This window comes from Taudactylus pleione, unplaced genomic scaffold, assembly GCF_031769625.1.
Source record: "Taudactylus pleione unplaced genomic scaffold, aTauple2 ptg000006l, whole genome shotgun sequence".
In the NCBI taxonomy this organism is placed as follows: Eukaryota; Metazoa; Chordata; class Amphibia; order Anura; family Myobatrachidae; genus Taudactylus; species Taudactylus pleione.
In genome coordinates this window covers 1,320,261-1,347,630 of record NW_028284409.1, presented here as the reverse complement: position 1 = coordinate 1,347,630, position 27,370 = coordinate 1,320,261, and the positions used below count along the sequence as shown (strand labels likewise).

Here is a 27,370-nt window from a genome sequence, read left to right as displayed (position 1 = left end):
ATGCAGGCTGTAGTTCTTGTCTGCTGTCTCTTCCAAGGTCTTCTTGATGACAGTGCTGTGGATTCCTCAGGGGTAGGAGGGATGGTGTCTGCAGACAGCCATCCACAGTACTCATCACCTTCCTCAATTTCAGCCTCTAATCACCATCCTCAGCCCAGAATCCCCCATCACCTTTCCTCTGCCCCTTCACCTTCCTCTGTCCCTAGCCCAATCACATTTCTCTGCCCCAGCCCCTATCACCTTCCTCTACCCCCATAATCTTCCTATGCCCCTTCACCTTTCTCTTCCCCAGCCCATGTTAACTTCTTCCCCCAGCACCTTCCTCTGCCCCTTCATCTTCCTCTATCTCCAGACCCCATCACCTTCCACCGTCCCCAGCCCCCATCACCTACCTCTGCCCCCAACTGATGCCACCTTCCTCTGCTCCCAGCCCATGTGACCTTCTGCCCCAGCCCCCATCACCTTCCTATGCCCCTTCATTTTTCTCTGTCCTCAACACCCACCACCTTCCGCTGCCCCCAGCCCCTATCAGCTTCCTATGCCCCCTTCACATTCTTCCAGCACCCATTATCTTCCCCTGCCCCAATTCCTCTATCATCCAGGGATCTATCCACTTCCATCCCCTCCATGGTAATGTCTAAATTCCCTTCCACTCGTAACCCCTCAACACCGCAGCCTGAGCCTGCCCGACGTGCAGCGCCGAGACCTATGATGTCATGCCGCTGCATTGCTCACATAAAGGACAGGCCCGGCCCAGGCCACAACTGAGCCACCAGGAAGAGCCCAGCACTGCCCGGGCCAGGCTACAGGGGACTCAGAGCTGGGGCTGGGTGGCTGCTATGGTTCTCGGTGGCCGTGGCCCGCCGGATAGAACAGAGACCGCTGTCCACAGCCCTGTCCAGTCCTTGGGGCCCCCTGGACCTCGGAGCCTGGTACAGGTGTTCCCTTAGTCCCCCTCTGTCGCCAGGCCTGCCTCCAGCTGATAGCAGTTAAAAAATCAAGGCCATCTTTGTATTTACATTTCTTAAGTATTACTTCAATTTAAACTATTGCAGGAAAGAACTTGCTAGGACTTGAGAGTCACCTGCCAAGAACAATATTAATCTTTCATTACCAAAAACCCCACTGCAGGGGTGCAGGATTAGCCACAGGCTCTCAACCCATGGCTGGTTCATCCTTGAGAGAAGGGACATTATTTTTTGGGAGGGTTACCCACTTTTCGAGGAAATCCAACCCTTGGCTGACCAGTTTAGTCTTCCTGATATGGCATTATCCCCCAGCTGTTTCAGCTGGTTATAGGAAGATAGGGGAACTGCATGCACCAGGGATGTGGAGAATTGCCCTGGGCCAAGGTTGTCCCTAGGGAGGAAAGACCCCATTTTTGGGGGACTAAGCTTTCTAAGAGATTCCAGCCCTGGACTGACCAGTTTGGCTGGTTAATCTTATGACAAAGGGAACACATCATGTGTGTCTCCCTGCTATAATGTTACACCCCAGCTAGTTCAGCCTGATACTAGTTATTGGAATATAGGGGGGACCCAATGCCATATTTAACTCTTACTTTCCAATACCAGACCAGGGTCGGAGGTCCAGGGCTGGGTATTGATTTGGTGGGAGGACCACATATTTTTTTTTCACTATTTCAATAATTTTAAACATAATGAAGCCTGCACAGATCATAGTAATCTGTGCAGTACTTGTCCATTGTTTAGCTTTTCTTCAATGACATCTAACCATCTAACCTTAGTAAATTTAGGCCAGTGTGTGTGTCTTGTCTTTCTTTTAGATTTTCTTTACAGGTCAACAGGTGCCAGAGGGCCCTTAATGTCTGGGCTTGCTGGCACTTGTTGTTCCACAATTGCCTCCATGTTGGGACAGGCTTGCTAGGACTTGTAGGCTGCCTGTAAAGAACAATGTTATTAATTCTAATATTACCATTAACCCTGCACCCACTGTCCAGGGGTGCAGGGAATAGTCCTGGTCTGGTTGTCCCTTGAAAGGGGGACCACATTTTTTGAGGGGGCCCAAATTTCCAAGAGATTCCAGCCCTGGGCTGACCAGTTTGGGACTGGTCAATGTAATGGCAGGGGGACCCCACAATATGTGTCCCTCTGCTTTAGACTGATTCAGCCCTGGGTTGGTTATTGGAAAATAGTGGGAACCTCACACTTTTTTTCTAATGCCAGCCCAAGCTCATAGGTTCAAGGCTGGTTACTTATTTGGTACAGGGGGAAAGGGGTTATCCATGCTGTGTTTTTTTTTTAAATAAAATTTTCTTCCATTTTTATGTTATTGATTTAATTTTTCTACTTGGCTGTTATTCTGACTTGAATCTCCTGTATTGGCCTGAGGCCTGTGATTTTATGGTTAGAGAAGTTTGTTATTAATTTATTATCTTTTCTACTAGGCTGTTACTCTGGGTCAAATCAACTTACTGGCCTTAGGCCTGTGATTTGCTGTTTGATGTAAGTTTGATGGTGATCTAGTTTTCTAATAGACTTTACTCCATCAGCAATCACTGGTATTGGCCTGAGGACTGTGATTTGCTGTTTGGAAAAGTGTGTGGGTAATATACTGTATTATTACATTTTCAACTAGGCTTTTACTTTTAGGCTATTAGTTCTTGTCTAATGAAAATATTCTATACAGTCATATAGTTTATTAAATTGCCATCCTGCCTGCCACTCCTGTGCTACTATGTTTCATAGATGTTATATATTCTTTTAAACTGCCATTTGTTTGTGGTGCTGCTGTCACTTAGTTTGTCAAGCAGCTCACTGGAGCCTTTGGTCAATATTGGAAAAAATGTGAGATGGTCAAACAAATTTGAGTGGAAATTACTAGAAATTAATATATATACTGTATATTTTTTAAAAACCCAAAACCAAAACAATTGAGGGTGGTTTTGCCAAAACCAAAACACAACAAATATTTAGAACCAATACACACACACATGCACACATATGATACAGCATAAATGATGTGCATCATAATCTTTTCAAAAGTTGTCTTATTGAGATAGAGGGCCTGATTCAGAGCCGCTCATAAGCGGCCGCTCGTTCGCTCCGAGCGATGTTCGCACATCTGCGCATGCGTATGGGTCGTAATGCGCATGCGCCAACCAGTCAGTGCAGTCGGAAAACGTGTGTTCGCAAAATTGCGAGTGCCTGCTAATTTGAGTGACAGGATGAGGCGTTTGTGGGTGGTAACAGGGGAAGGTGCTTGAAAATGGGGAGTGGAGATCCGAACGCAGGCGTGCCAAACGGTCAAAACAGGCGTTTTAAGGGTGTGCATAATTAACGAAGCAGCGTCATCGACCACGTCACTTAGTTGTTTCTTAGCCTGAACTGTTCGCATGATTGCGGTAGGAAAATCCAACCACAAGCACTGCGAGCAGATCAGACGCCTTTCGATGTACTCGATTAATCTAATAAATAGCGGAGATGACGTATGATGCGAGCGGCCAGGGGGCGTCTTTACAAAATAGCGTGCGCATGTTTCATTCACTCGCTCAGACATAAAGGTGTCAACAGACCACAAAGAGCGAGCGCTCAATTTAAATAGTCGGCCCCTTTTTCTGAACGAGCGAGCGCAAATAGCATCCGGCTCTGAATCAGGCCCAGAGTGCGAGTATTCTCAGTGTTGGATCAACACCAGTTGTATGTTTTTTTCTTTGTGAGACTGATATTCCCACTTGTAGATATCACACATTAGTTATTCATTGTTATATAATTTGGAAAGCTACTGTAAAACTCATATAGATATTTCAATATACAAATGTTGTTTGAACATAAAAAAAAATTTATTTTTCTTTCTGCAGGTTTTCCAGATTGCTTATGTTATCGTAAAAGCTGCCAACACCCCACGGCCTGGAAACTGGATTTTAGAGAAATCTATCGATGGTATTTCTTATAAGCCATGGCAGTACTATGCTCTCACCGACAGCGAGTGTCTGACCCGGTATAATATTATCCCACGAATTGGTACACCCTCATATACACAGGATGATGAAGTCATCTGCACATCTTATTATTCAAGGATTCACCCACTTGAAAATGGAGAGGTAAATTGTGCAATGAAGCAATAGCAAAGACTTGACAGCGCCAAAAGCTGTCTTAACCGTGCTCTAACTGACAGGTTTTATTTCCCTGACAGCAGCACACTGCAGGCTGACAATGCTATCTGATTGCCTGTAACATAGCAGTGAAGGGGGGTGAATTGGGAAACACATTTACATTTCAACAGAGTAATGTTTTTGCACAAAGCAGACAGACAGAGCAGCAAAGGTGACTGGAAGAATCACCCACAAGTTTAACGTTAAAAAATAAAATGTATTACAATATGCAGCAATGCCATCTACGGCAACAGTGCTTTGTGACAGTTTAATAGCCTTTTGGTAAAATTATTTACATAGTATAATTAATGACTTGTGTGCATTCATGTATATTTTCATTTATTACTACTGCAAAGTGTATGCAGCACTTCACAGACCTGGCACAGAAATCATGTAATATTGGAGCTAAGGATAAGTAGTGGAAGGCATAGCAAAATGAATGAGAGGATTTGGGTGAGATGTATTAACAATGTGAACATTTGAGAATATACTAGAGCTCCATTCAATATTATTGTATCTATTTATGAAAAGACCATCTTTCTTCCTAGCAAAAAAAAACATTCAAGAATAGTGGGTCTGCAATTGGCTCCCTAAAGTTCTTGCCCCTGATTATTGCCCCATCCATTTTTGTTATTTATTTAATCATCAGTGTGTTTAATCAAAAATTATTTTTTATTGAACAAGATTATTGGAACAATAAAGATGCAGAAATAAAGAGGTAGAGGGAGGGGAAAACAAACAAACATGGGAATTGGGGATTGTTCATTGGATCTACTGTAAAAAGCCTCGAAATGTGGTTGGTCCTAGGCACGGATGAAGCTCCAGCTTTAGTGACATAATACTACCATGGGAACCACTTAATAATAGCTATAATCTTAGTGACGGTAGGAATAGCAGAAACTTCCAGCCCTTAGCCATGGTGAGAGTTGCAGCAATAACAAGTGGCCCAATAAATATTGTGAACATTTAGAAATCAGTCAGGGAAATGTGCAGTAAGGCTACCTTTCCCCAGTTACAATGATATTCAGGCCTTTACCTGCCAGCCAGAGCACTTCCTGCTATAGAATTTGAGTGCCTGGGCATCTCCAAACCTGGGAATCTCCAAAACATATGCATAATATCTCTAGTATTGTTCTTTTTTTTAAAGTAAGATCCTGCTGAAATAAAAGATAAAAAGGAATAAATGAATAATAGTTGGCAACATAAAATGATAAATTTAATTGTAGCATCAAGTGGGATGGGCACATTTTAACAAGGTATTAAAATAATAAAGAACATGCAGATTAAAGTCAGAGTTTTCTATTAGTTATTGAACCCGTCTGCATGGAAAGCTGCAGAGCGTATCCTTAGTATGCGCCTGGCTGCCATCTTCCTGTTCCTAGTGCTCCAAGACGTCATGTGAGTCAGATGTGGGTAATTGCTAGCCCAGGGCGAAAAAGTGTCCTGCTACAATCCAGCACATAACATGTAAGTGTTAATTTCCTCTTATTATTAGCTGTCATGAGTCTTTAACACACCTTACATAATATGGAAATTTGCAGAGTAAAGGTGCATATCCACTAATAGACAAAGAAACGAGTGCACGATGACGACATTGTAATTGTGCAGTCGTTTCACAGCCGTTCAGTGTAGACTCATCAATCATCCCCGAACATGGGCAACCTGACGGCGTCGTCAGGTTGACCAGCATGTTCGGGCGATGATAGATGTCAAAACGACCAGTGGGCGTGCACATCGCTGGTCGTTTTCGACATTTACATGGCCGATTTGCGAGCAATTAATAAATGATTGAACAATAACAATTACGGATGTGCAGGCTCGGATAGGTTCGAATTTGCACGCCGAGTTCAGATTTTTCCCTCCAAAAATCAGGTCTCAGAAAGAGGCAAAACGTCATCTTTCATGGACAAACATCATCTTCCATGGACTTTTGTCCAGGAATGATGATGGTTGTCCATGAAAGATGACGTTTTGCCTCTTTCTGAGACCCAATTTATGGAGGGAAAAATCTGAATTTGGCCTGCAAATTCGTCGTTATCATTCAGTCGGCCTGTTTAATCGCAAAGTGGATACGCACCTTAAGAAATTGCAATTTGTCAAAGTTTTCAATTAAGAACAAATGTTCATCTTGGCTTTAGCATTTACAGTACAGTTTATAAAATATTATGCATTTCTATTTTTTATACTGCCTCTTTGTTATGTTATATGGTATATTTTATATTAGTTTTCTGAAAGACTGCTTACATGGCTTGTTTTTAAATAGCGATACTGTAGTTGTCCTCAATTAATCAATCAATTAACACTGCTACATTCCTTCCGCTTCAGAATACTGTATTTTATAAGCAAAACTTTCACAAATACTGTAGCTACAAACAAGAACTACTCTGGTAAAGGTGCAAACTCGTATATACCTGTTATCTAATTCTTACGGGTGTGCACCAATGTCCCACTATGCACATCACCATATATTATGGTAGCCAAACATTACTCATTTTCTTGCACAGCTATCGGGGTAGTGGGGGAAAATAGGCGACGTATGTGCATTCGCCCAACCTTTCCAGGATGCACTTTACCGCCATTGTAGAGAATTTAATCTCTCCCATGGAGTTCAACCCTCAATAACTAACAGTAATAGATGGATCTGAGGAAGTGTGATCCTGCCGTGCTTCCTTGCACATAAGCTAAGTATAACAAGTTAAATGCTGACATAAGCATATGCTTATTTCAAACGTTGGGAGCGAGTGTAATCTTTCAAATTTTGTAGCTCATAGCAGGAGTCATTTATTTTTTAAAACATGCTGCCTTCAAACATTAGCAGTACAGTTTTCAGTTTCACCCTTACTGTAGGGACAGAGCAGAAAAGTGCATTGAAAATGAAAAGTAATGTCTATTGCACCTTTATCAACTTTATAATAAAAACAGGCACCACTGAGAAGATGATTTGCTATCAATTTAATCATGGTGGCTGCAATTTGTATACATTTTCTGAAATTTATTTTTGTATATCTAAAGTAAATTTAGGTCAATTTACTTTTTCCATGCGGGAATACATTTATTTATTACCAGTTAATTAGATAGCTCACACATAAGCCACAGTGCTTTATAATATTTGCCCATTCACATCAGTCTCTGACCCAGTAGAGCTTATCACATGTACGCACACATACACACTAGGGTTATTTTTTGTTGGGAGCCAATTAACCTACCAGTATATGTTTGAAGTGTGGGAGGAAACCTCAGACAAGCACGGGGAGAGTATACAAGCTCCACACTGGTAGGGCCATGGAGGAAATCGAACCCATGACCTCAATGCTGTGAGGCAGCAATGCTAACCATTACACTGTCTGTGCTGCCCATGCATTTTTATTATTGTTGGAATACTGCATATAAATTTATAAAAATATTATTTTACTATTTTTCAATAATCTTATTCATATTGTATCACTACACTGTAATATAAAATATCTTCAGCTTGCTCTGCAGGTGTTGTGGTTGTATCACCCCTGCCAATATTTGTGCTGCTGCTAACCATGTCTATTCATGGCAATTTTGTCATATTATATACATTTTTAAAAGTTGGCTCCTATGTTACCTAGAAAGGACATATATTAATGAAATGACCTAATGTCACAATAAATATTTCAGCTTAATTTATACCATAAAAAAACAGAAATAACCTAAGAATTAAATTATCCAACCTAATATAACAGCTGTAAAATGATGTAGAAGGAATGAAGTAGAAAACAATATTACATAATAATTCCTGTGCTGTGAATTCCAGCTCAGTCTCTGCGACACAGTGGTGACATGTTGGCATGGTACCAGAGCAATAATCCTTCAATACCAGATGAGAAACCCAATCTGTTAACACATAGGTAATTATGGTTCAGTGACAGTGTCAGTGTGTCAGGAGTACAGAAAACATGATTTAAACAATAAAAAGAGTGGAACTATTTCTACTGACATTATTTATGGATTGCCTGACAGGTTTTGTATTTATTTCCAACCCAGTCATGTGAGTGTAAATCACTGGTAAAGTTATCCTGGATATTAGAATCTAGTTATAATGTACTAATGTTCCACACAGTCACATGCATTTTGATTTGTCAACTTTCTAAGTAGAAAGAAAGGCTACAAGATTATGTACTGTAGACTTAACGGATTTGAAGCATTTAGTTCATGACAATGAATATATTATGGGTTTATAGGCACAGCTATGTCTCATAATGTAATGATTCATTTGTTTTTATCTTCTCATGATTTCAATATCTTAGAAGAGTGTGTGGATCTCAGTACTGGAATTGCACAATTTCAGCAGCAGCTATGTTCATCCAGTACAAATAATACAGCTTGGTAACTATCTGACTGTTACATCTGCAGGTTTCCATTTTTAGTTATGCCAGAGTCACAGGCTGAGGGATTTAATATTTGTTTAATATTATAGACATTAATATTATTGGCAATGAGGAAGACTAGATTGGTTACTTAAATGAGGGGAAATCCAAGTGGAGATGGCAAAAAGGCATTTGAACACAAAATATAAATGCGATGGAAAGATGGCACAAGAGAAGAGGTAGATTTGCAGTAAAAGTTTGCAGTAAAAGTCAAAGTAAAATATTTTTCCCAGGGCAAGAGGAGTTTTATGGTAGAAACGTACATTGCTGAGAACAGAAGCTTGAAAGACCTTAAGGTGAGAATGTGCCAAAAAGTGGAGATACTGAAGGAGTGTAGAGAGGTTGTTGGTGACCCTGGAGAGAAGAAAGCCAAATAAGTGAAAACTGTCCAATTGTATGAAAAGTAGCAGTAATGTCAATGAAGATGAGTAGTGACCGTTTAACTGATCCATGAATAGATCACTGGTCCCTTTAATAAGACACATCTTGGTGGAACGCAGAGGATGAAAACTTAACTGTAGTATTTGAGGAGGAAGTCAGTGATGACTAATTGTAACAGGTAGTTGTACACAGATCAGTAGTTCAAACGCAATGGGGATGAGATAAATGGAGTAAAGCAGGAGGAGATGGAATAGTTCACATATGGAGGGATGGTGAGAAGAAAAAAGATATGTGATATAAGAGGAAAGAGGGCAGAGACACTGCATGGATCTATCTGAACTAGCCAAAACAGAGCAGTAGATGGGGTGGTTGTAAATTGTGAGACCACTGTTAATTGTACCGCATTAGTTAAAAACGTCCTTAAAACATATCCCCATTAAATTTTAGCCAAGAATAATGGATGGAATAATTTTTAACAGTGTATACAAATACATTTGTAAACTATTATAATTTGTCTTTCCAACATGCAATTGTAATAGGAAGGGTACACAGACAAGTAATGGGATAATGTGGAACAGAGGTCCTATTAAGAACTGAGCTGAAGGGTATACTTGTCAATGACACAACAATATTTGCTAAACAGTTCATTAGGCTGACATTTCCCAAAATTCTTTGGGGAATGAAAGAGTTTGGAAGACTGTAAAAGCGCAGCCCATGACATTTCACCACAAATTTAAAACATGGCATTTGAATCAGATCTGTACTCATTAACAATACCCTAGAAACAAGCTAATGTTGTTTCCATTAATTTACTGAAGCAGTCATGCTTCTATTGTAATGTTTGTGCCTGGAGAAGCAAAGTATAGAATGCTTATTTCCTGGATATATGTGGGCTTAGGTGATATTCTATAGAATAAACTGAGGTTTCTATTTCATTCTTCTAAATAAACAATTTAGAATAAAATTATAAAACAAATGGAATGTAAATAATGACTTGAGAGCATATAACAATAAGAAACAGCTCATATACCCTAACACTCCTTCCTTTCCCAAATTGTACATTTCACAAACAAAGGAAAAATGTTTGTTGTATAACAGTATATTGACCTGGGATTTTATTGTACACATGGCAGATTTTTATACTGTTGTAATGAGTTATTTATTCTGTCATTTTTGTGTGGGTGGAAAGAGGGGTAACATCTTTACTCCTAACTAAGGCTAAAATATGAAGCTACAGTAACATTACATTATGCCAATGTGAAAGGAGTAGAGGTGGACAGCATTAGATAACAATTTACTATTTTTTTGGTTTGTTTCTTTCCTTCTGTTAATTTTTCCTTAACTCTATTATCATGTCCTAAACTTGCTGAAAACAAAAAAATCCTAGCTTGGGGTACCGAGTTGAACCAAGGCATACTTTGGTTACCCCAGCCAAATCAGAGTCTCACGTGTTTTTTGGATTCCATATAAATCTCTCCCTGTCTACTTCTTAGTTCATATTCTTCCCTGAAGCAGCTCTGTTATTGTGGGCAGGCTGAAATCGCTGCACTGATCTGTATGATCTGTGCAGACAGTTATGTGTAAAAATAATAGACTAAATGGTTAATTTAAACAAATGTTTGCCCATCAAAAATCAATAACATCTGCACACACATCATCTCCAACAGTTTTGCCAAAAGCAAAATGTCACAATAATTTCTAACCAAAACACGAGGATCTCCTGACATCTCTTGTTCCATTCCACAATTCTAGGTATGCTTAACTTTAAACAAAGATAATGAAAAGTCGCCTCCTGCAATTAGGGACTGTAAAAAGAAAATCAATAATAATGTACACCATATTTTCAAAACCTAAAAGACATACATTGAAATAAGATTTACCTTTGATAAACGTTATACTGTACTGTAAGTGATTGTAAGAAAACACTAAATCTGCCAGGTGGGTCTGTACCATACCAATGGAGTATAAAATAATGCAGTTCATTTAAACAATCCATAAAAACTTATCTAAAAAATAAAGACACATACAAACATATGGAATTTAAAACTGGTGGACCTTATATTTGAAATTAAACTAAAATCTATACAGTATATGGTGACAAAGAAGCAGCTTGTTAGGCCAACAAGATGACAACAATAACTTGCAGGGCCAATTGACCGTCACTAAAGCAAGTGATACTGTCTATTTTCCACTCTCCAGACAATACTGCAACTGAAAGGCCTTGTCAGAAGCCAGTGACACTGATCCCAGTAGGGTAAAATCAGCCTAATTAATTTACTGAAAGGGTAACACACCTATATAATTGCAATGTAATAGCCACCTTTTGAACAACCGTTCTTTCCCACCAAAGCATGACCACCCTCACAGTCTTGATCATACTGTAGGTGTCGATATTGCCTTTGAAGTAGATGTCAAAGGTATTGCATTGAGGGAATCGGTATGATTTACCGCCGGACCCATGACCGACGGTTGGAATCCCGGCAGAGGAGAAAATCCCGATTGTCAAAGGTAAGTATATACTAACCTATTTCTACCCTCTAACCTAAGTGTCTAAACCTAACCCCCCTTCCCCTAGCCTAAACCTAAGTCCCCCGGGGAGGGTGCCTAACCCTATGTCCCCCCCAGGGGTGCCTAATGCTAACCCCTCTTCCCCTAGCCTAAACCTAACCTCCCGGGGGGGTGCCTAACCCTCCCCCCCGTGGCTATCCACACTCGGCGCCCGGCGTCCCTTCAGTCAGGATGCCAGGCGTTGGGCTCCCAGCGTATGTCTAATGACAGGTGTTGGCATATCGACACCTGTCTTTAGACCCTTGCTGGGATATGACAGTCTGGAAGCTGGCTGTCGGGAATAGGTCCACTGGCTTCCCAACTGCATACCGCATTGATGGTAGAAAGGATGAGGTGAGAGTAACAAGTTGAAAAAAGACTAAAGTTGGGTACACAGTAGGATGATATCGGCCAAATATGTAATTTACAGCTGAATCGGAACAACATATTGTCCAGATTGGCAAGTGTGTACGGACTATCTGCGTGCTCCCGCGGTCGCCTGCACTGCACGGCCAACCGAATGATATCACATGTGGCACTGTTGCAGGTAATGAAGGATGAAATTAGATTATTACATCATTCATTACATCGCTCAATGTACACCCACGGTAGGATATGTTGGCCTGTAGGGCCAATGTATCATCTGGGTACACATCGCTAAGTGTGTACACAGCTTAACAAAAAGCAAAGAGAAAGTAAAAAAAGGAGGCATGGAAGGGGGAAAAGGGTGGGAGTGGGGTGACTTGGCCTGAAGTAAAAACCTGAAAAATCGTGCACAGAGTGCAATAAGCAAATCTACCTCCATGGTGATGAGCAGTGAACGGCCCAAGTTAAATTTAATAATTAGAGAAATATAGCTAATCAAAATTAAATCAGCAACAACAAACTAAAACAATAAATGAACAGAAACTTTATACATAGATAGCGTTTATACATACATAACACTTATATGCATTGGACTTTCACCGACCAAGCATCTGATCTTGGCCACTGAAAATCCAACCAAAACCGACTTAGGGCCTGATTCAGACCCGCTCGTGAGCACACAGCGCTCGCAAGCAGTTTGATTTCCCCCACTGCGCATGCGCCGCCTTCGGCGTGTGCATGCGTGAGCCTCAGCGAGCGACAGCAGCTCCGGGGCTCACTACAAGACGGGGCGGCTGTCGATGTTGATTGACAGCTCACCCCGTTTTGTAGGTGGGGAGGGGGGTGGTTGCACAAATGCAGGTGTTCCCTTAGGAACGCCTGCCATTTGTGGGTGGCCCTACTGACATCACTCGTGATGTCAGTAGTGGGCTTCCTGCTCTATTAGAGCAGGAAGTCCACTCGGGCTTGCGGGAGCTGAGACCCTACTGCAGGGTCTCGCCGCAAGCGCAATAGTCGTGATAATTGCGACCATCACCAGGCCGCTCGCACAAGCTGTGGTTGGTCACCCACAGCTGTTCAAGTGACCTGGAGGCCGGAAAAAAAGAACGCCCTGATTCAGAGTGAGCTCTCGCAAACAGCGAGCGCCTCTGAATCAGGCCCTCAGAGCGAGCGCTCGCAAACAGCAAGCACCTCTGAATCAGGCCCTTAGTGCACTATATCCTTCATAAGACCAAGTGGGCAACTAAAACATGGATTTTCAAAAAGAGGGGGGTAAGGCATGCTTAGCCCTGGCAACCATCTCACTAATGCGAAAAGCTTCTTTAAAGACCATTGCAAAAGCCAGCCTGTACAACAAGACTTTGAACAAAGAGTCACAAACCAATGCAGACATAAGGCACAACAATAGACTAACAGTAACTGGTCATCTGCAATCATCAAAAAACAGGGCTAACCAGGCCCAGCCTTCAAAGGACCTCTGAATCCCAAAAATTCTGATGACCGAGCAAGCACAAGAAAAACAACACGCCAGCTATTTTTAGACACACAGCAGCCCGAGGCTTTCCGAAAGATTAGAGGCCCCAAATAAAAGACAATATGTGTAATAGAAAGCCTTAATATTTTCTCACTAATGGAAAAGATAAGCCTCCTACTGATTCCAAGTGGCTCCATAGACCAAAGGGTATTTGGTGCTAATGATCATTGAGCTAGCCCCTCCATTTTGGCAAATAAACTGCCAACAATGCGATGGGCAAATATCACTGATCAGCACAGCTGAGGGAGCAAGATGCCTAAACCAACCCCATTGGAACCACAAGAGCACACTCGCTATGGAATTGTCAACACCAGAGACATCAGGTGAATAAAATCAATGCCAACATGTGCGCAATACACCCACAATATGCTGCTAGTGATACAAAAGGGACAGTTCACCCAATTCCCTAAAAGAAAATAGAAGTCATAAATTTGTTCACTGAGGTGCTTAAACTGGAGAACATGTAAGGTGCACCAATCGTGAGTCTAGATAATTAGTGGAATAACATCCCACACCCTTCAGGCGAAAGGTTAATACCTTACTCTAGATGACTAATTCATCCAATGAATTCCACCTGCATCAAGTCTCCTTCAATAATAGAACAGGTTGAAAATCATTTTAATTTCCCAACACAGATGAAGTTTCAGGGAGTAGATATCTGGTTCATCGTAAAGTATTCATAATGAAGTGATACTAGAACTCATAAACACAGAAAAAGACCATAGTGTAAAACCTCTAAACATTTAAAAAAGTGTAATCATACAATTGCACTCACATGTAAAACAGAAATAAAAGCATATCACCACATAAAAGTGGTAGCTCCCTTGGCAAACACACGGATGATGTAAAACATCTCCTCACTTCCCAGATGTCTAATAAGGGCTCATAGGTGCAACATGGTTGCGGTTACCAGAATTCTCATGAGGTGGGTCAGCATTCCAGTAGGATCCTATTTTTTCGCCACTTCCGAGGGGGGTCCAAGGTCAGTCAAGCCTAATGCATTTCAAACCTAGGGGTTCTTCATCAGAAGCATATGCACCTATGAAAAACATAAGCTCCTTAGGAGGAACCAGTCAGACCCACACACATGAAATCATCAAGGTAACGGGCCATATTCCCCGTGTAGCCCATGCAGACACACCAGTTTAGGAAGGAACTAAAGACCTTGAAATAAGTGCACAAGATATAACAACCCAGGGGAAGGTATTTATCAACTTAAAATTCATCCTTCAGCCAAAAAAACATGAACCGTAAAGAAATTGGGGGCAGGCGCAGCAGGCAAAAGGTGGATTCCGCACCAATCTTAGCAAACAGAGCTCCAGAGCCATGCACCTTACACGTACCAAAGCCTCATCATAGGACTGATAATGCAGCCTGGAAAGGCATTCCTGAATGACATCATTAGCCAAACGCCAGGAGGGTTAATGATGAATAAGGCAGAACTACCTGGAAGCCAGCTTGGGAACCACATCTAAAGGGGACAAAACCAAGCCGTGTAAAGGATTAATGAGAAAGGGCCAAACCATGTTAAATGTACCTCCTGTCACGGCTGCTGATACTTGAAACTCCTGAAAGGAGTCAGGCCTACTGGGCACTATAAACTGAGGTGGTTTTAGGAATGACCTTTTCATGAAATCTCAGTAACACGGAATAAAAGTAAATAGAATTTATTCACAGGCAGAATATTATAGCAATGTTTCATATAAGTCTCAACAACACAGAAGTTCAGATAGGCAGTAATCAATATAGGAGTAAACCCCTATATGTAAATAAAGTCTCTGATACAAAAGTGGTAGGGATCCCCAAGTCCAATATGAGTCAAGACCTTAGGATGGTATAATGGACCTTACTAGGGTTGAGCCCTGTAGTGAGATGAAAATCCAGAACAGGGTTGAGCCCTGCAATGTTGTGAAGATCCGGAACAGGGTTGAGCCCTGAGACATGGTGTACTAAAAGTCAGAGCAGGGTTGAGCCCTGTGATGCAATGAAGATACGGAACAGAGTTGAGCCCTGTGATGTAGTGAAGATCCGGAGCAGGGTTGAGCTCTGTGATGCAATAAAGATCCAGGACAGGGTTGAGCCCTGTGACGCGATGATGGTCCGGAGCAGGGTTGAGCCCCGTGATGTACTGAGGATTCAGAGCAGAGTTGAGCCCTGCGGCGTAATGGGAATCTGGAGCAGGGTTGAGCCCTGCGGCGTAACGGGGATCCAGAGTGGGGTTGAGCCCTGCGATGCACTAAGGGTCCGGTGACGATAACTGTAACGGTGCAGTTGACAACTGTACTAACGGTGAGTTCAATGTCCACGGAAGTAGAAGACAACAGGCAGAGTAAAAAGTCCAGCAGGGGATGCAACCAAAGCAATGGAGCAGAATAACAATACGTAGGCAATGGCAATGTTGGGCTCTGTAGTGCGGCTGGTAACCAGTATCAGAAGTTTAACCGGAACACAGGCAGAGATATAGCAAAGTCCACAGCAAACCACAGGCACAGCAGGGATCTGGCAGGAGTCCAAGAAAGACCTGAAAGTAATGTTGCACAGACACTGACACAGTTAGTAACAGGCTTTATACTAGAGGGCTGTGATCCATAGGAAGTTCAGAACATGTGACCCAAATGGAATCAGGTTTGAAATAATAAGCAATCAGAAATCCCACAACCTGACAGTACCTTTGAGACAGATGATCATTTTAACTCTCTATCCCCTGTATATGGAGAACGCCAGCAACCAGGATAGCTCCTCCAATGACCACAATGGAACTTTGGCAAATGTAGTTTATCTTTATGTACTGAAATAGTCACAGTCCTGACAGTACCCCCCCTTTTTTGGTGGTCACCGAACACCCACCAGGTTTTAAATGGAATTTAGCATGAAAATTATGTATCAATTTAGGAGCATGGACATCAGAGTCTTTACTCCAAGATCTCTCCTCCGGGTCATAACCATTCCAGTCTACGAGATATTGCAATTGATTTTGATGCTTACGTGAATCCAGAATCTTATCGATCTCAAACTCCACACCTCGAGCAGTTGTTATGGGAGGTACTTTAGGCAAGCCGTCGTGAAATCAATTAAGAATCAATGGTCTAAGAAAGGAGACATGAAAGGAGTTAGGTACACACATGGTTGGCATGTAATTTACATGCCACTGGGTTGATCATTTTTACAATACAAAAAGGTCCAATATACCGGGGAGCAAACTTCATAGTAGGTACTTTAAGTCGAAGATTTCTTGTAGACAACCAGACACGATCCCCAACAGAATATTTAGGAACAGCCGAACATTTTCTATCAGCAAAAATTTTATATTTATGAGAGGCTTTCCTAAGACACTTATGTACCTGACTCCAAATTCCAGAAAAATGTTGGAGAGTAGCTTTAGCTGCTGGAACGTCAAATGTAGGAATTGATTGAAGCTCTGTTACTCGAGGATGCCGACCAGAGTTGGTGAAATAGGACTTACACCTGTAGCAGATGAATAATGGAAGTTATGGGCAAACTCAGCACAAGGCAAAAAATCCATCCAATCATCTTGAGAAGAGGAAATATACATTCTCAAGAAGGTCTCCAACTCCTGGTTCACTTTATCGGTTTATCCATTTGACTGAGGATGATATGCAGAAAAAAACTAATTTAATTTGCAATGATGAACATAAGGCCCTCCAAAAACAATCAAAAAACTGGACACCCCGATCAGACACCATCTCAGAAGGAAGTCCATGAAGATGGAATATCTCTTTAATAAATATTTGTGCTAGTTTGCGGCTGATGGGATTCGAGCCAGACAAAAATTGGCTGTCTTGGTAAAACGATCCACCACTACCCAAATAACCGTACACCCCCTAGACTCAGGAAGATCTGTGATAAAATCCATGGAAAGATGGGTCCATGGTTGGGTAGGGATGGGTAGTGGAAGGATAGGACCTACAGGAGACTGCCGGGAGGACTTATGTTGTACACACTTAGAACAAGAATGTATAAACTCTTGGACATATTTTTCATGGAAGGCCACCAATAAGAACGTTGCAAAAATGAGTATATTTTATGAACCCCTGGATGTCCAGAGAAATGAGAATTATGAGCCCAGGAAAGAAGTTTACCTCGTAACTCAGGTGCCACAAATATCTTCCCAGGAGGAGGATCCAGAGAGATGGAAGTTGAAGAAAAGGCCAGAGGGCTTATTATAGGGTACCTTTGATCCTCATTTTGTTCATTTTCTTCCAACATTGAGCGAGAAAGTGCATCTGCCTTTTTATTCAATGAACCTGGACGATACCTGAGGACAAAACAAAATGAGAAATGAAGAGTGCCCAACGAGCCTGTCGTGGGTTTAAACAATGGGCAGTCTTCAAATACAGCAAATTCTTATGATCTGTAAAAATAGTAACGGGATACTTTGCGCCTTCTAATAAGTATCTCCATTCCTCCAATGCTAACTTAATAGCTAACAATTCTTGGTCCCCTTTACTGCAGAAAGGGAAAGAGAACGGGTTAATTGGACAACAGGAATTTGCAATATTTTTACCAATGACAACAAAATAAAGTTGCACGCTGCTCCAGAATCTAGCAATGCAGAAAACTCTTGACACGGAGACCCAAAATCAGGAATACCCACAGAGATTAAACAGTCCATTTTGGGGAGAACTTTTGAAAGCACCCCTAGTTTGACTTCTCCTCCATCAACTAGGGACGACCGTTTCCCAGCCATTTTGGACATTTAGCCCAAAAATGTTCTGAGGATGCATAATACAAGCATAAATTAGAACGCCTCCTATGTTGCTTCTCCACTTCAGACATCTTAGCTTTATTAATTTGCATAGGCTCAAAGGAGCAAGGCTGGGGAAGAGAATTTTTAGAACACTCAGTGCGACTCCTCTGAACCCCTCATTCTCGCATATGCAAATCAATTTTAATAGTCAATGAAATTAACTCATCCAAATTCTCAGGAAGATCCTGAGTCACTAACTCATCTTTAAGTTTCTCAGAGAGACCAATCCAATATGCTGCTCTTAATACCTCATTGTTCCACTTAAGTTCTGCCACTATAGTTTGAAAGTGAACCACATACTGACCAACTGGAGCTGTTCCTTTTTTTACTTGTAAAATGTCCACAGACGAGGCCACTGATTTTCCAGGTTCATCAAATATCCTTTTAAAAGTGCAAACAAAAGCTTGGTAATTAGACATTAAAGCATCAAGTAACGTTGCACAGACACTGAGACACAAATGGAATCAGGTTTGAAATAATAAGCAATCAGAAATCCAACAACCTGACAGCACCTTTGAGACAGATGATCATTTTAACTCTCTATCCTCTGTATCTGGAGAACGCCAGCAACCAGGATAGCTCGTCCAACGACCACAATGGAACTATGGCAAATGTAATTTATCTTTATGTACTGAAATAGTCACAGTCCTGACACCTCCTTTGCTACCTTTTCAGCCAACACATGGGGAAACTCTACTGCTGACTGAAGGTTCTGAGGGAAACCAAAAATTGTCATTTCAAAAAGCAGGAGCCAAAACCCCTAAACAAAACCTGTTCTCAAAAACTGTGCCATCTCATTAAGTGGGTATCACTCTAATCATTTAACCATGGCATCCACGTTAACAGTAGATGGTGCCTTATGAAGGAGCCCTAGAGCCAAAGAGGCACTGTGCAGTTTCAGACTGAGTGAAGAGCCCTGCAACACAAGCAAAAGTGTTGAAAACAACACTGAGTCCCAGAGACAAAATTGCTATTGTAATATGCATAACAAAGACCAGTTTGCCTATTAGACTTAGTGGGCAATATTGAGGTTCAAGTAGAAGATCAGCACATCATGCCCCCAAAGATTTAACATCAGTGGGGGCCAGCTGTGTCACCTAAAGCCAAACCTCGACATCTTTACAGCCGATGTTCATAATCCAAATGCCACGTTGCTTACAACGAAACTCCTTGTCATAACACCTCCAAATCAAACCCCTAGATGACCATAAGAAAGAATGATTAAGATGCAAGTAACGCACCAAATTCATGGCCTCAGAAACACATGTCTCCAAATAGAATGATGTGAAAGTATAGACACGATTCAACCAGTTTATATAACACCAGTAAACATCCTCGACAACACTGCCCTTTGCTTTTGCCACCTCTAAAGCCTTCTGATCATTTGAGGCAAAGACAAATACATATACATATTTGCCCCTGAAAAAACTGTCATACATGCGTAGATGTATACCATGAAGAACTGTGGTATTATCACAGTAAACACCATCCCCAAGCAATAACTCCAGACTATCACTGCTACTATGATGTCTTTGACACTGGCGCCGCTAAGCTATAGCTAGAATGCCCTCGCCTGGCTTTCTTAGCTTTGCATCACCTAGAATAGCCAGAGATAGAAATGGATAAATATGAGGAAGTAGGAGATCCCATAACCCAGTCTTCATCCATCTCACCTGGTGACCCTGCTTAATATGACACAGGAGACAGAGCTGAGGGGGGCAGACCAGCGTACTCCAAGTCTTCTGCAACGCGACTGACATCAGCATCTGAAAAAGAAGATAGGATGGGAAACAACAGTATCAGCAGCATGGGCCTGAGAGGACCAGTTAACAAAAGTAGCAGCCATAGTACACCCAGCACCAGAACAACAGGGAGGAGAATCTGCAGCAGATGCAAGTTCACAAATAGTTTTCACATGAGTCACAAGGGGCGCCAACTGGGTATGAATGTCCATGCCAACAGGTGAGGGGTGGACCCACTGTCCAATGACTCAGTACCCTATACACATGTGATGCAACAGAAGGGATGCTGCTCCCTACGACTGAAACCAATTTTGGCACCTACATCCATTGAAGTGGGGGTAGCCACCAATAATTGCAGAGGATCAGGCTGTGCTCTGTCTGACAAGCCCCACTCCTCCACAGAGGGAGAGATGGTAACACACACATATGGTGCTGGTGGCGAGGTAATGGACAGGGGGACCCCCAAACCATGTCCTCCTCCATGTCAATGCACTACAGGTCTAGATTCACATAACAAAAAAAAACCTGCACTAGAGTGTGCTGGTCACACCCCACCCATGGCCCGTGCTCTTATGTGAGGCTAGTCTGCTGGGCTCAAGCAGAGTCATGCTCATACCTGAGCATGAGGTCAATGCCAGAGCCCTGCCAAGGTTTAGACTAATAATCACCCATAACCCCAAAACACACCCCCTAGCCACATAATGATTGGCTAACAAAAAACTGTAACAATTAACCCTTTAGTTCAGTGCAATCCTACCCAATCTACACTGCCTATATATTTAAGAACTCTATAGCACATAAAGGCCCTGATTCAGCGCTGGACGCTCTGACAGAGCGCTCACTCTGAATCAGGGCCGGTCTTTTTTTTTTTAGAACGGCCCCCTGGATGCTCGCATTGCTGTGGGTTGCCACCCACAGCTAATTCGAGCGACCAGGATGATGGTCGCCATGGTCAAGACTATCTGGCTTGCGATGAGACCCTTGTGGTAGGGTCTCGTGGCCCAAGCCCCAGAGAGCTTTCGGCTCAAATAGAGCCGAAAGCTCTCCCACTGACATCACTTGTGATGTCAGTGGGGCCGCCCCCAGATGGTAGGCGTTCTCATGGGAATGCCTCCATCTGGGCAGCCACCTTCCCAGTCCGCCCACCAAAGGGGGCGAGCTGTCACTCAACATCGACAGCACACCCCCTATGGTGCGAGACCCGGAGAGACGGATTGCCCGTCGCTATCCAGGTCTCGCGCATGCGCACGACAGAGCCGGCTCTGTCGTGCGCATGCGCTCTGGGCCACCATCAACTTGGTTGAGAGTGCTCAGCGCTTGCGACCGGGTCTGAATCAGGCCCAAAGTGCATTCGCTCCTCATTCAATATACAATGTTGATGCCACATGCCAGTGGTAAATGTTTTCAGTCTGCACAAGTATCTGAGTCGCACTGCGCATGTGTCCCAATGGTAACTGCTCTAAGACACAGATTACTTGCATGCAGAATTATTCAATTTTGGAGGGAATTTCAGGGAGGTAACAGGGTGACTAGCTAGACACGGGCATGTTGTGGTCAGTAGCACTTACACAAGCAGCCATGATCAGACAGAGGGCCTGATTCAGAGCCGGACGCCCTGACAGAGCACTCGCTCTGAATCAGGGCCAGCCCTCTTGTTTTTTAGAGCGGCCTCCTGGCCGCTCGCATAGCTGTGGGTGACTTGTGATGTCAGTGGGGCCGGCCCCAGATGGTAGGCTACCCCCCCCTTTGGTACGAGACCCGGAGCGACGGTTTGCCCGTCGCTATCCGGGTCTCGCGCATGCACACGATGGAGCCGGCTCCGTCATGCACATTCGCACTTGTCCATCATCGACCCGCTTGCGAGCGCTCAGCGCTCGCGAGCGGGTCTGAATCGGGCCCAGAGTTTCTGCACCTCCATAGGCAGGTACAATCTCCAATGGTGCTACCAATGGTGTATCTTAATTTGCGCAGAGATGGATTAGCACATCAGCCGATCTCTGAAGGAAGACCATTAAGCATGGCATTAGCATAAAGACAAAGTAATGGCTGGGTATAAAGATGCAGTTATGGCTGCAACTGTGACCAACTCTGAATCTGGCTCATTATGTGCATATAGCATCTATTTCTGTTTTATAATATTTTATTTACAAAAGGAAAGGGACCCAAAACTACAGTATATGTTGAAGATTATGCAGTGCAGATGGACAGGCAGTAAGTTTACCACTTCAGAGTACCCTCACTTGCCCTTAGTGGGGTTGAAGTTGATTCACTGAGACTGCTGTGGCATGTTCACAGCCAAAAGGAGCAGAAATGATCAATGCCAATCTCCACCTTCTGTCACCTTTACCCCACCCTTCTCCACCCTCTGTTGCCTTTACCCCACCTTTTCATCTGTCCATGTGCCTACCTAGATTCCACCCAGGGAGGAACACTGACCAATGTCTGCAGCTGTTCTGCCTGCACTGCACAGTGCATAACTCCCAGTCTTGGCCACCAGGATCGATGAGTGAGTGAGCACCTGCTCCAAGTGCTCTGCCAATACTATGCCCCTGGGGGTGGGATATACAGAAAAGAAGGATGGGTGGGAGAGGATCAAATTTACAGAACAACACAATATATGCATTCTGGAATATTTATTTGTTCTTGACTGCGATGACCAGGGCCACAAATCGGCGCTGGTATTGTTGCTGTATGTGCACAGAAGAGGGGCCTATCCACATCTCTTTAAGGGTGTGGTCATACCTCATGGAGGCATAACACAAGTCATGGAAGTCTCATACTTTCAGATGGTTGACTGGCCCATCTGGCCATCAGCTCTTTTCACATTTGGAAGAAGTGCTAGATGGCCAGACCTACCCTGGTTATTGGTACAGTATGTGTATTTCAGGTTTAAAATCTATGTCTACTGTATGTCGTCCTCTGATATGACCATTTGGTTTTATGCTATCAGCAGTTGGTAAAGGGTCTATATCAAACATTTAACCCTTTTGATGTTGCTCTACATAAGCATAGTGATCAAATACAAGAGTGTTAAAACCATCTACATACTGTAAATGCTGGTAAAATTGTTGAGGATAGGGAATTGACATTATTGTATTAGAATATTATTTATAAGTAAAGTATTGTAGTATTATGTTTTATTAATACTTATTTATATTTCGCAGCACTATGCAGAGAATATTTATTCATTTACATCAGTCCCTGCCCCAGTGGAGCTTACAATCTATATTCCCTATCAATTCCCATGGAGGAAATTTAACCCAAGACCTCAGTGCTATAAAGCAGCAAGCTAATCATTGCACCACCTGTGCTGTTATAGGGGTATAGTACATTTATGGGACATTAAGACAGTTTACATTCATTTGTTTATTTTATTTAACTTTTTAAAAATATGACTTTATATGATATATTTGGCCACCAGAGAAATAGCTATGTACATTAAAATCTCAAAACTGAGCCATATGCCTCAGAGTTGACTGACAGAGATAATTTGGATCTAAAGAGGATAATCTTAAACAATCAACACAGTATGTAAATTGCCTATGCAATTTTAACTTTCCATTTCAAATAACGCTTTAAAATATGGTATCTAGTCAAGTGGAATTCATCAAAATTTAGCAGAAAGTTTAAATATGACTAATGCAATCTTTGAAATACAGATAGCTTCCATTATGTAGTTACCCATAAAACTTCTAAGGTTGCTTTTAAAAGGCTACTAAACCTAGAAGTACTCGTAATGTGCAGCAAAGGCTTTTTATAATGGTTGCCAGTATATATGGAAAATCATTGTACCAAAGCATTCTTTTAGATGGTTGGAATTGTATTTTATATAGCTATTGTGATATGTAGCTTTCCATCATAAACTATCAGTATCTCCCTTAAGGATATCATACTTGGAAGCTGGACAGGAAGATATCTAAACTGGATACTTGGGAGTATATTTACTGAAGGTTGAGTAATCAATTTTGATAGATTTAAATTCAATGAAAATTGATCAACATTGATGTTGTGTTTCTGGGGCTAAATCATACATTTACAAACAATTTTTGATTTGGTTATTTAAGTATTAGTAAATGTGTCATTTAGCCCCAGAAACACAACATCGATGATCATCAATTTTAAATTGATCAAAATTGATTAATATCGACCTTTAGTAAATATACTCCTAGATGTTTATTGCGGCTTTCTTTCCTGAAAATTTACAACTTTCAGTTGAGTGTAGTTTCTTTCCTGTTTACTAAGAGTAGTGAAGGAAAGTTTGAAGTGTGACAAACATTTTGGGGAAGCAATATCCCATGGCAAACTCTGAAAGATATTGTTGTTACTATTGGTGACATTGCTGAGTTTTCCTTGTGTAGCCACACATAGGGCCTGATTTATGTCCAGATGCAAATGCCATCGCAGCTACTATCCTTCACATATCACTATAGCGAAAATATGCTAATGTCTCCAAAGCTTTCCCAAGCATAGGGACGCCCACTAATGCCTACTCATAATACGTCCGATGACGTACAACAACATAAAAATTGGTAAAATCGATGCAGATCAGGCAGTCATGCAGTTTCTGAGTCAAGTCTGACCTGCCTCAAACACTGAGGTCCTCATTCAGAGCCGCTCGTAAGCGGACGTTCACTCGTAGCGATCCGATGTTGTACAACCACGCATGCGTCGGTGTAACAGTGCGCATGTGCGTACGGCTGATTGCGATCATTTTTCAGTCGTTCGTCGAACAGCGAACAGGAAGTGACATGTCAAATGTGATTGACAGAACTGTCCGTTTTGGGGGCGGTGACGGGGGTGCAGATGGGAAACCGCAGGCGTGTCGAGGCGTTTATTGGGCGTACATAAATTATCTGATGCGAGCGGCCAATGTGAACGGAACAAGTCATACGTCACTGGCTGATCCAATTTTCAGTAAGACTGCTCGCTCAGCTTGTGGTCTGGTATAGACTACCGCAATGACCATGGTCTCTTGGGCCTTCTCCGGGCTCATCGATGGTGTGGCGATGTATCATTTGCGGCCACATAAACAATCATCTTGTAATTGTTAATCTGCTTGTAAGGTGTTTCGTTAATAGCCTTTTTTTAGTTGCTAAAATCCGAACGCAGGTGAACTACTCAGCTGCTAATTGCGGCCTAATACAATCAATTAGCAGACTTTTTTTTTTTTGGTTTTATTTATTTTTGTGGGGGTTTGTAGTTCAACAATATTGTACGCATGTTTTTTTGATAAGCAAATATTTTATGGCCAAAGAAACCATTTTTTGGTTTCGTATTTTGTTTTGGTTTTTTAAAACTCTTTTTTTTTTTTAAAACCCTTGATTGTTTAGAATTTAAAAAATGTTTTTCTTTCCGTTGTCTTGTTTGTCATTTTGTTGTCTGGATTACCTTTAAACCAGTTTTGATAGAAATAAACAAGAGAATTGATCAGTTTGTATTTTTTTTTTTTTTTTTTTACTGACAGAAATAATGTAAAAAACGTAAAAAAACATAAATTGTTTTTTTGCCCACAAAAATAAACAAAGTGGCATTTCATACACAAACCAATAAAATTATTAAAAACAATTCACAAGAAAAGAGAGGAAGGTTTTGGCCATTAAGGAATATGGGGCAAACACAGAAATGGATTGTGGGGAAATTAGCCAGTGCTGTCATCGCCTTTTAGGGCGTTTGGGCAGGGTGGGGAGTGAGCTGGTACGGGTCCGGGATGTCTTTCGCCTGGCCTGTCCAGAGGCAGATGTTGTGGCCTCTGGACTAGGCATAGGGCTAGGCACATTTGGAGGGAAGGCTGTTGTTGTGCCAGAGGTGGAGGGTCCTGATGTTCCGGCAGGAAGGGAGGCCGGCTCCAACATGTGGTGGCGAATGAGCTGCTCCAGGGCATTAGCAATTCGCACGTTGGCCGCAGCCTCCAGGGCGTCCGCCACCCGTAACAGATTGGCGTCCTGCCTCAGCATAATCTCGGTCTGTTGATCTGTTTTGAAATTGAGATCAGTGAGGAGGATTACTGCCTGCGAGGGGGAAGGCCTTGGACTGTCTTCCACAGGGTCCCCAGCCGGATCTACTGCTTCCTCCCCTGCAGAGCCAGAAGAAATTCTGCGTCCAACGCTCACCTCTGGAGCAGACTCATCCGGCTGTGTCTCTGTGAGAAAAAAGAGAAAAGAGTCAAATTAGAATCTAGATATGTTCCCAAAAACATTTCAGAGTTGGTAACATTCCAACATTTACCTGGGTCAACATGAGGAGCCGCAAAGTCTGGCATGTCGGTATCCATGTTCGACACGCCAAACACCTCCTCATCCTGCACACACCCCTGTGCAAGCTCCTCCAAATCAGTGAGCTCAAGTGACAGGGGTGGGACCCCCACCTGTCCCCCTTGCATGCCTAGCCCTATCTGCAAGTTTTTGTTTCAGCCGATCTTTGAAGTCGGTCCATCTGTTGTATAAAAAGTTGGCATTATTACTGCAGTATTTTGTCCTGTAAACACTTTTTAATCAAATGTAGTTTGTACTTACCGGCGTTTAACATCCCGGGTTGCACGTTCCAACTCACTCACCCCATTGACAGCACTGGCTATGTCCTCCCACATTTTCCACTTCTGGCTTGCACCCATATTCCTTGGGGCCTGGGGCAGAGTGTCAGTGCACATTTGTACCAAAACCTTCATCTCCTTCCTTGTGAATTGTGGCTGCCTTTTTTTTTGCCAGGTTTTGTAGGCCTTCTAGGCCCAGCAGCCTCTTCCATATCATCCTCCACACCTTTTGGAAAACTGAAATTTTTTTGTATAATTTATATATTTTTTTAAATTATTGATAAACCATCATTTTCATTATAAAAACAATAATACTTACCTGGCGCCTCTTGGCCAGTACCTTGCTGCTCGGTAGTCATTTTGGACTCAACTACAGCAGACCGATTTGGGATTTCAGTGATGTTTTTATACATGCGTCAGCATTATTCGGCCGCATCATTGATTGTGCGCTCCTATTCTCATTATTCGGACGCATCATTGATTGTGCGCTCCTATTGTCTGTCCTTAATTTGTGCTGGAAAATAAAGACTATTTATGGCTTGGTGTGACTCCAGTCGAGGTGGCATGTTGATTGCTGGAGGTTTGGCGTTGTCGTGGTTTGTTGGCTGTTTTGGTAGTAGAAGGCGTATTTTTTGGTTGTGATCTTTTTGGGAATTTTGCTTACTTAGTTTTTTTCTGGTCGGTTTTGTTTTCAATTTTTTTGCTTTTGCATTTTTCAGTAAGTATTTTAAAATCCCTTAAAAATTCGGAGTAAATTTTTTAAAATGTGTTTTCATTTTTTTTTTTTTTGTACAGTTTTTTTGGCCTTGCCCCAGTGCCGTTTTCATACTTTGGTTTATTTGTCTTTTTTTGGTAAGTGTTTGTTTAATTATTTTTCAAAATCGATGTGTTTGTCTTTGCATCTGTTTCCCAAAGTAATGTTGTTTATTTTCTTTGGCCAATCATGTGTAACCAATAAAATTAGCGTACTATTTTGTGAACTAATGTGTCTTGTT

General features: G+C 42.2%; 1 protein-coding gene across 1 annotated transcript in view; it reads left to right on the top strand.

Moving 5' to 3' along the window:
• Positions 1–27,370, top strand: part of LAMA2 (laminin subunit alpha 2) — a 901,593-nt gene that overhangs the window by 244,545 nt on the left and 629,678 nt on the right. Inside the window, exon 4 of the mRNA XM_088452064.1 lies at positions 3,821–4,063. Within this exon, the coding sequence (XP_088308190.1) occupies positions 3,821–4,063 (243 nt within the window). The remainder of the gene's footprint in view (positions 1–3,820; positions 4,064–27,370) is intronic.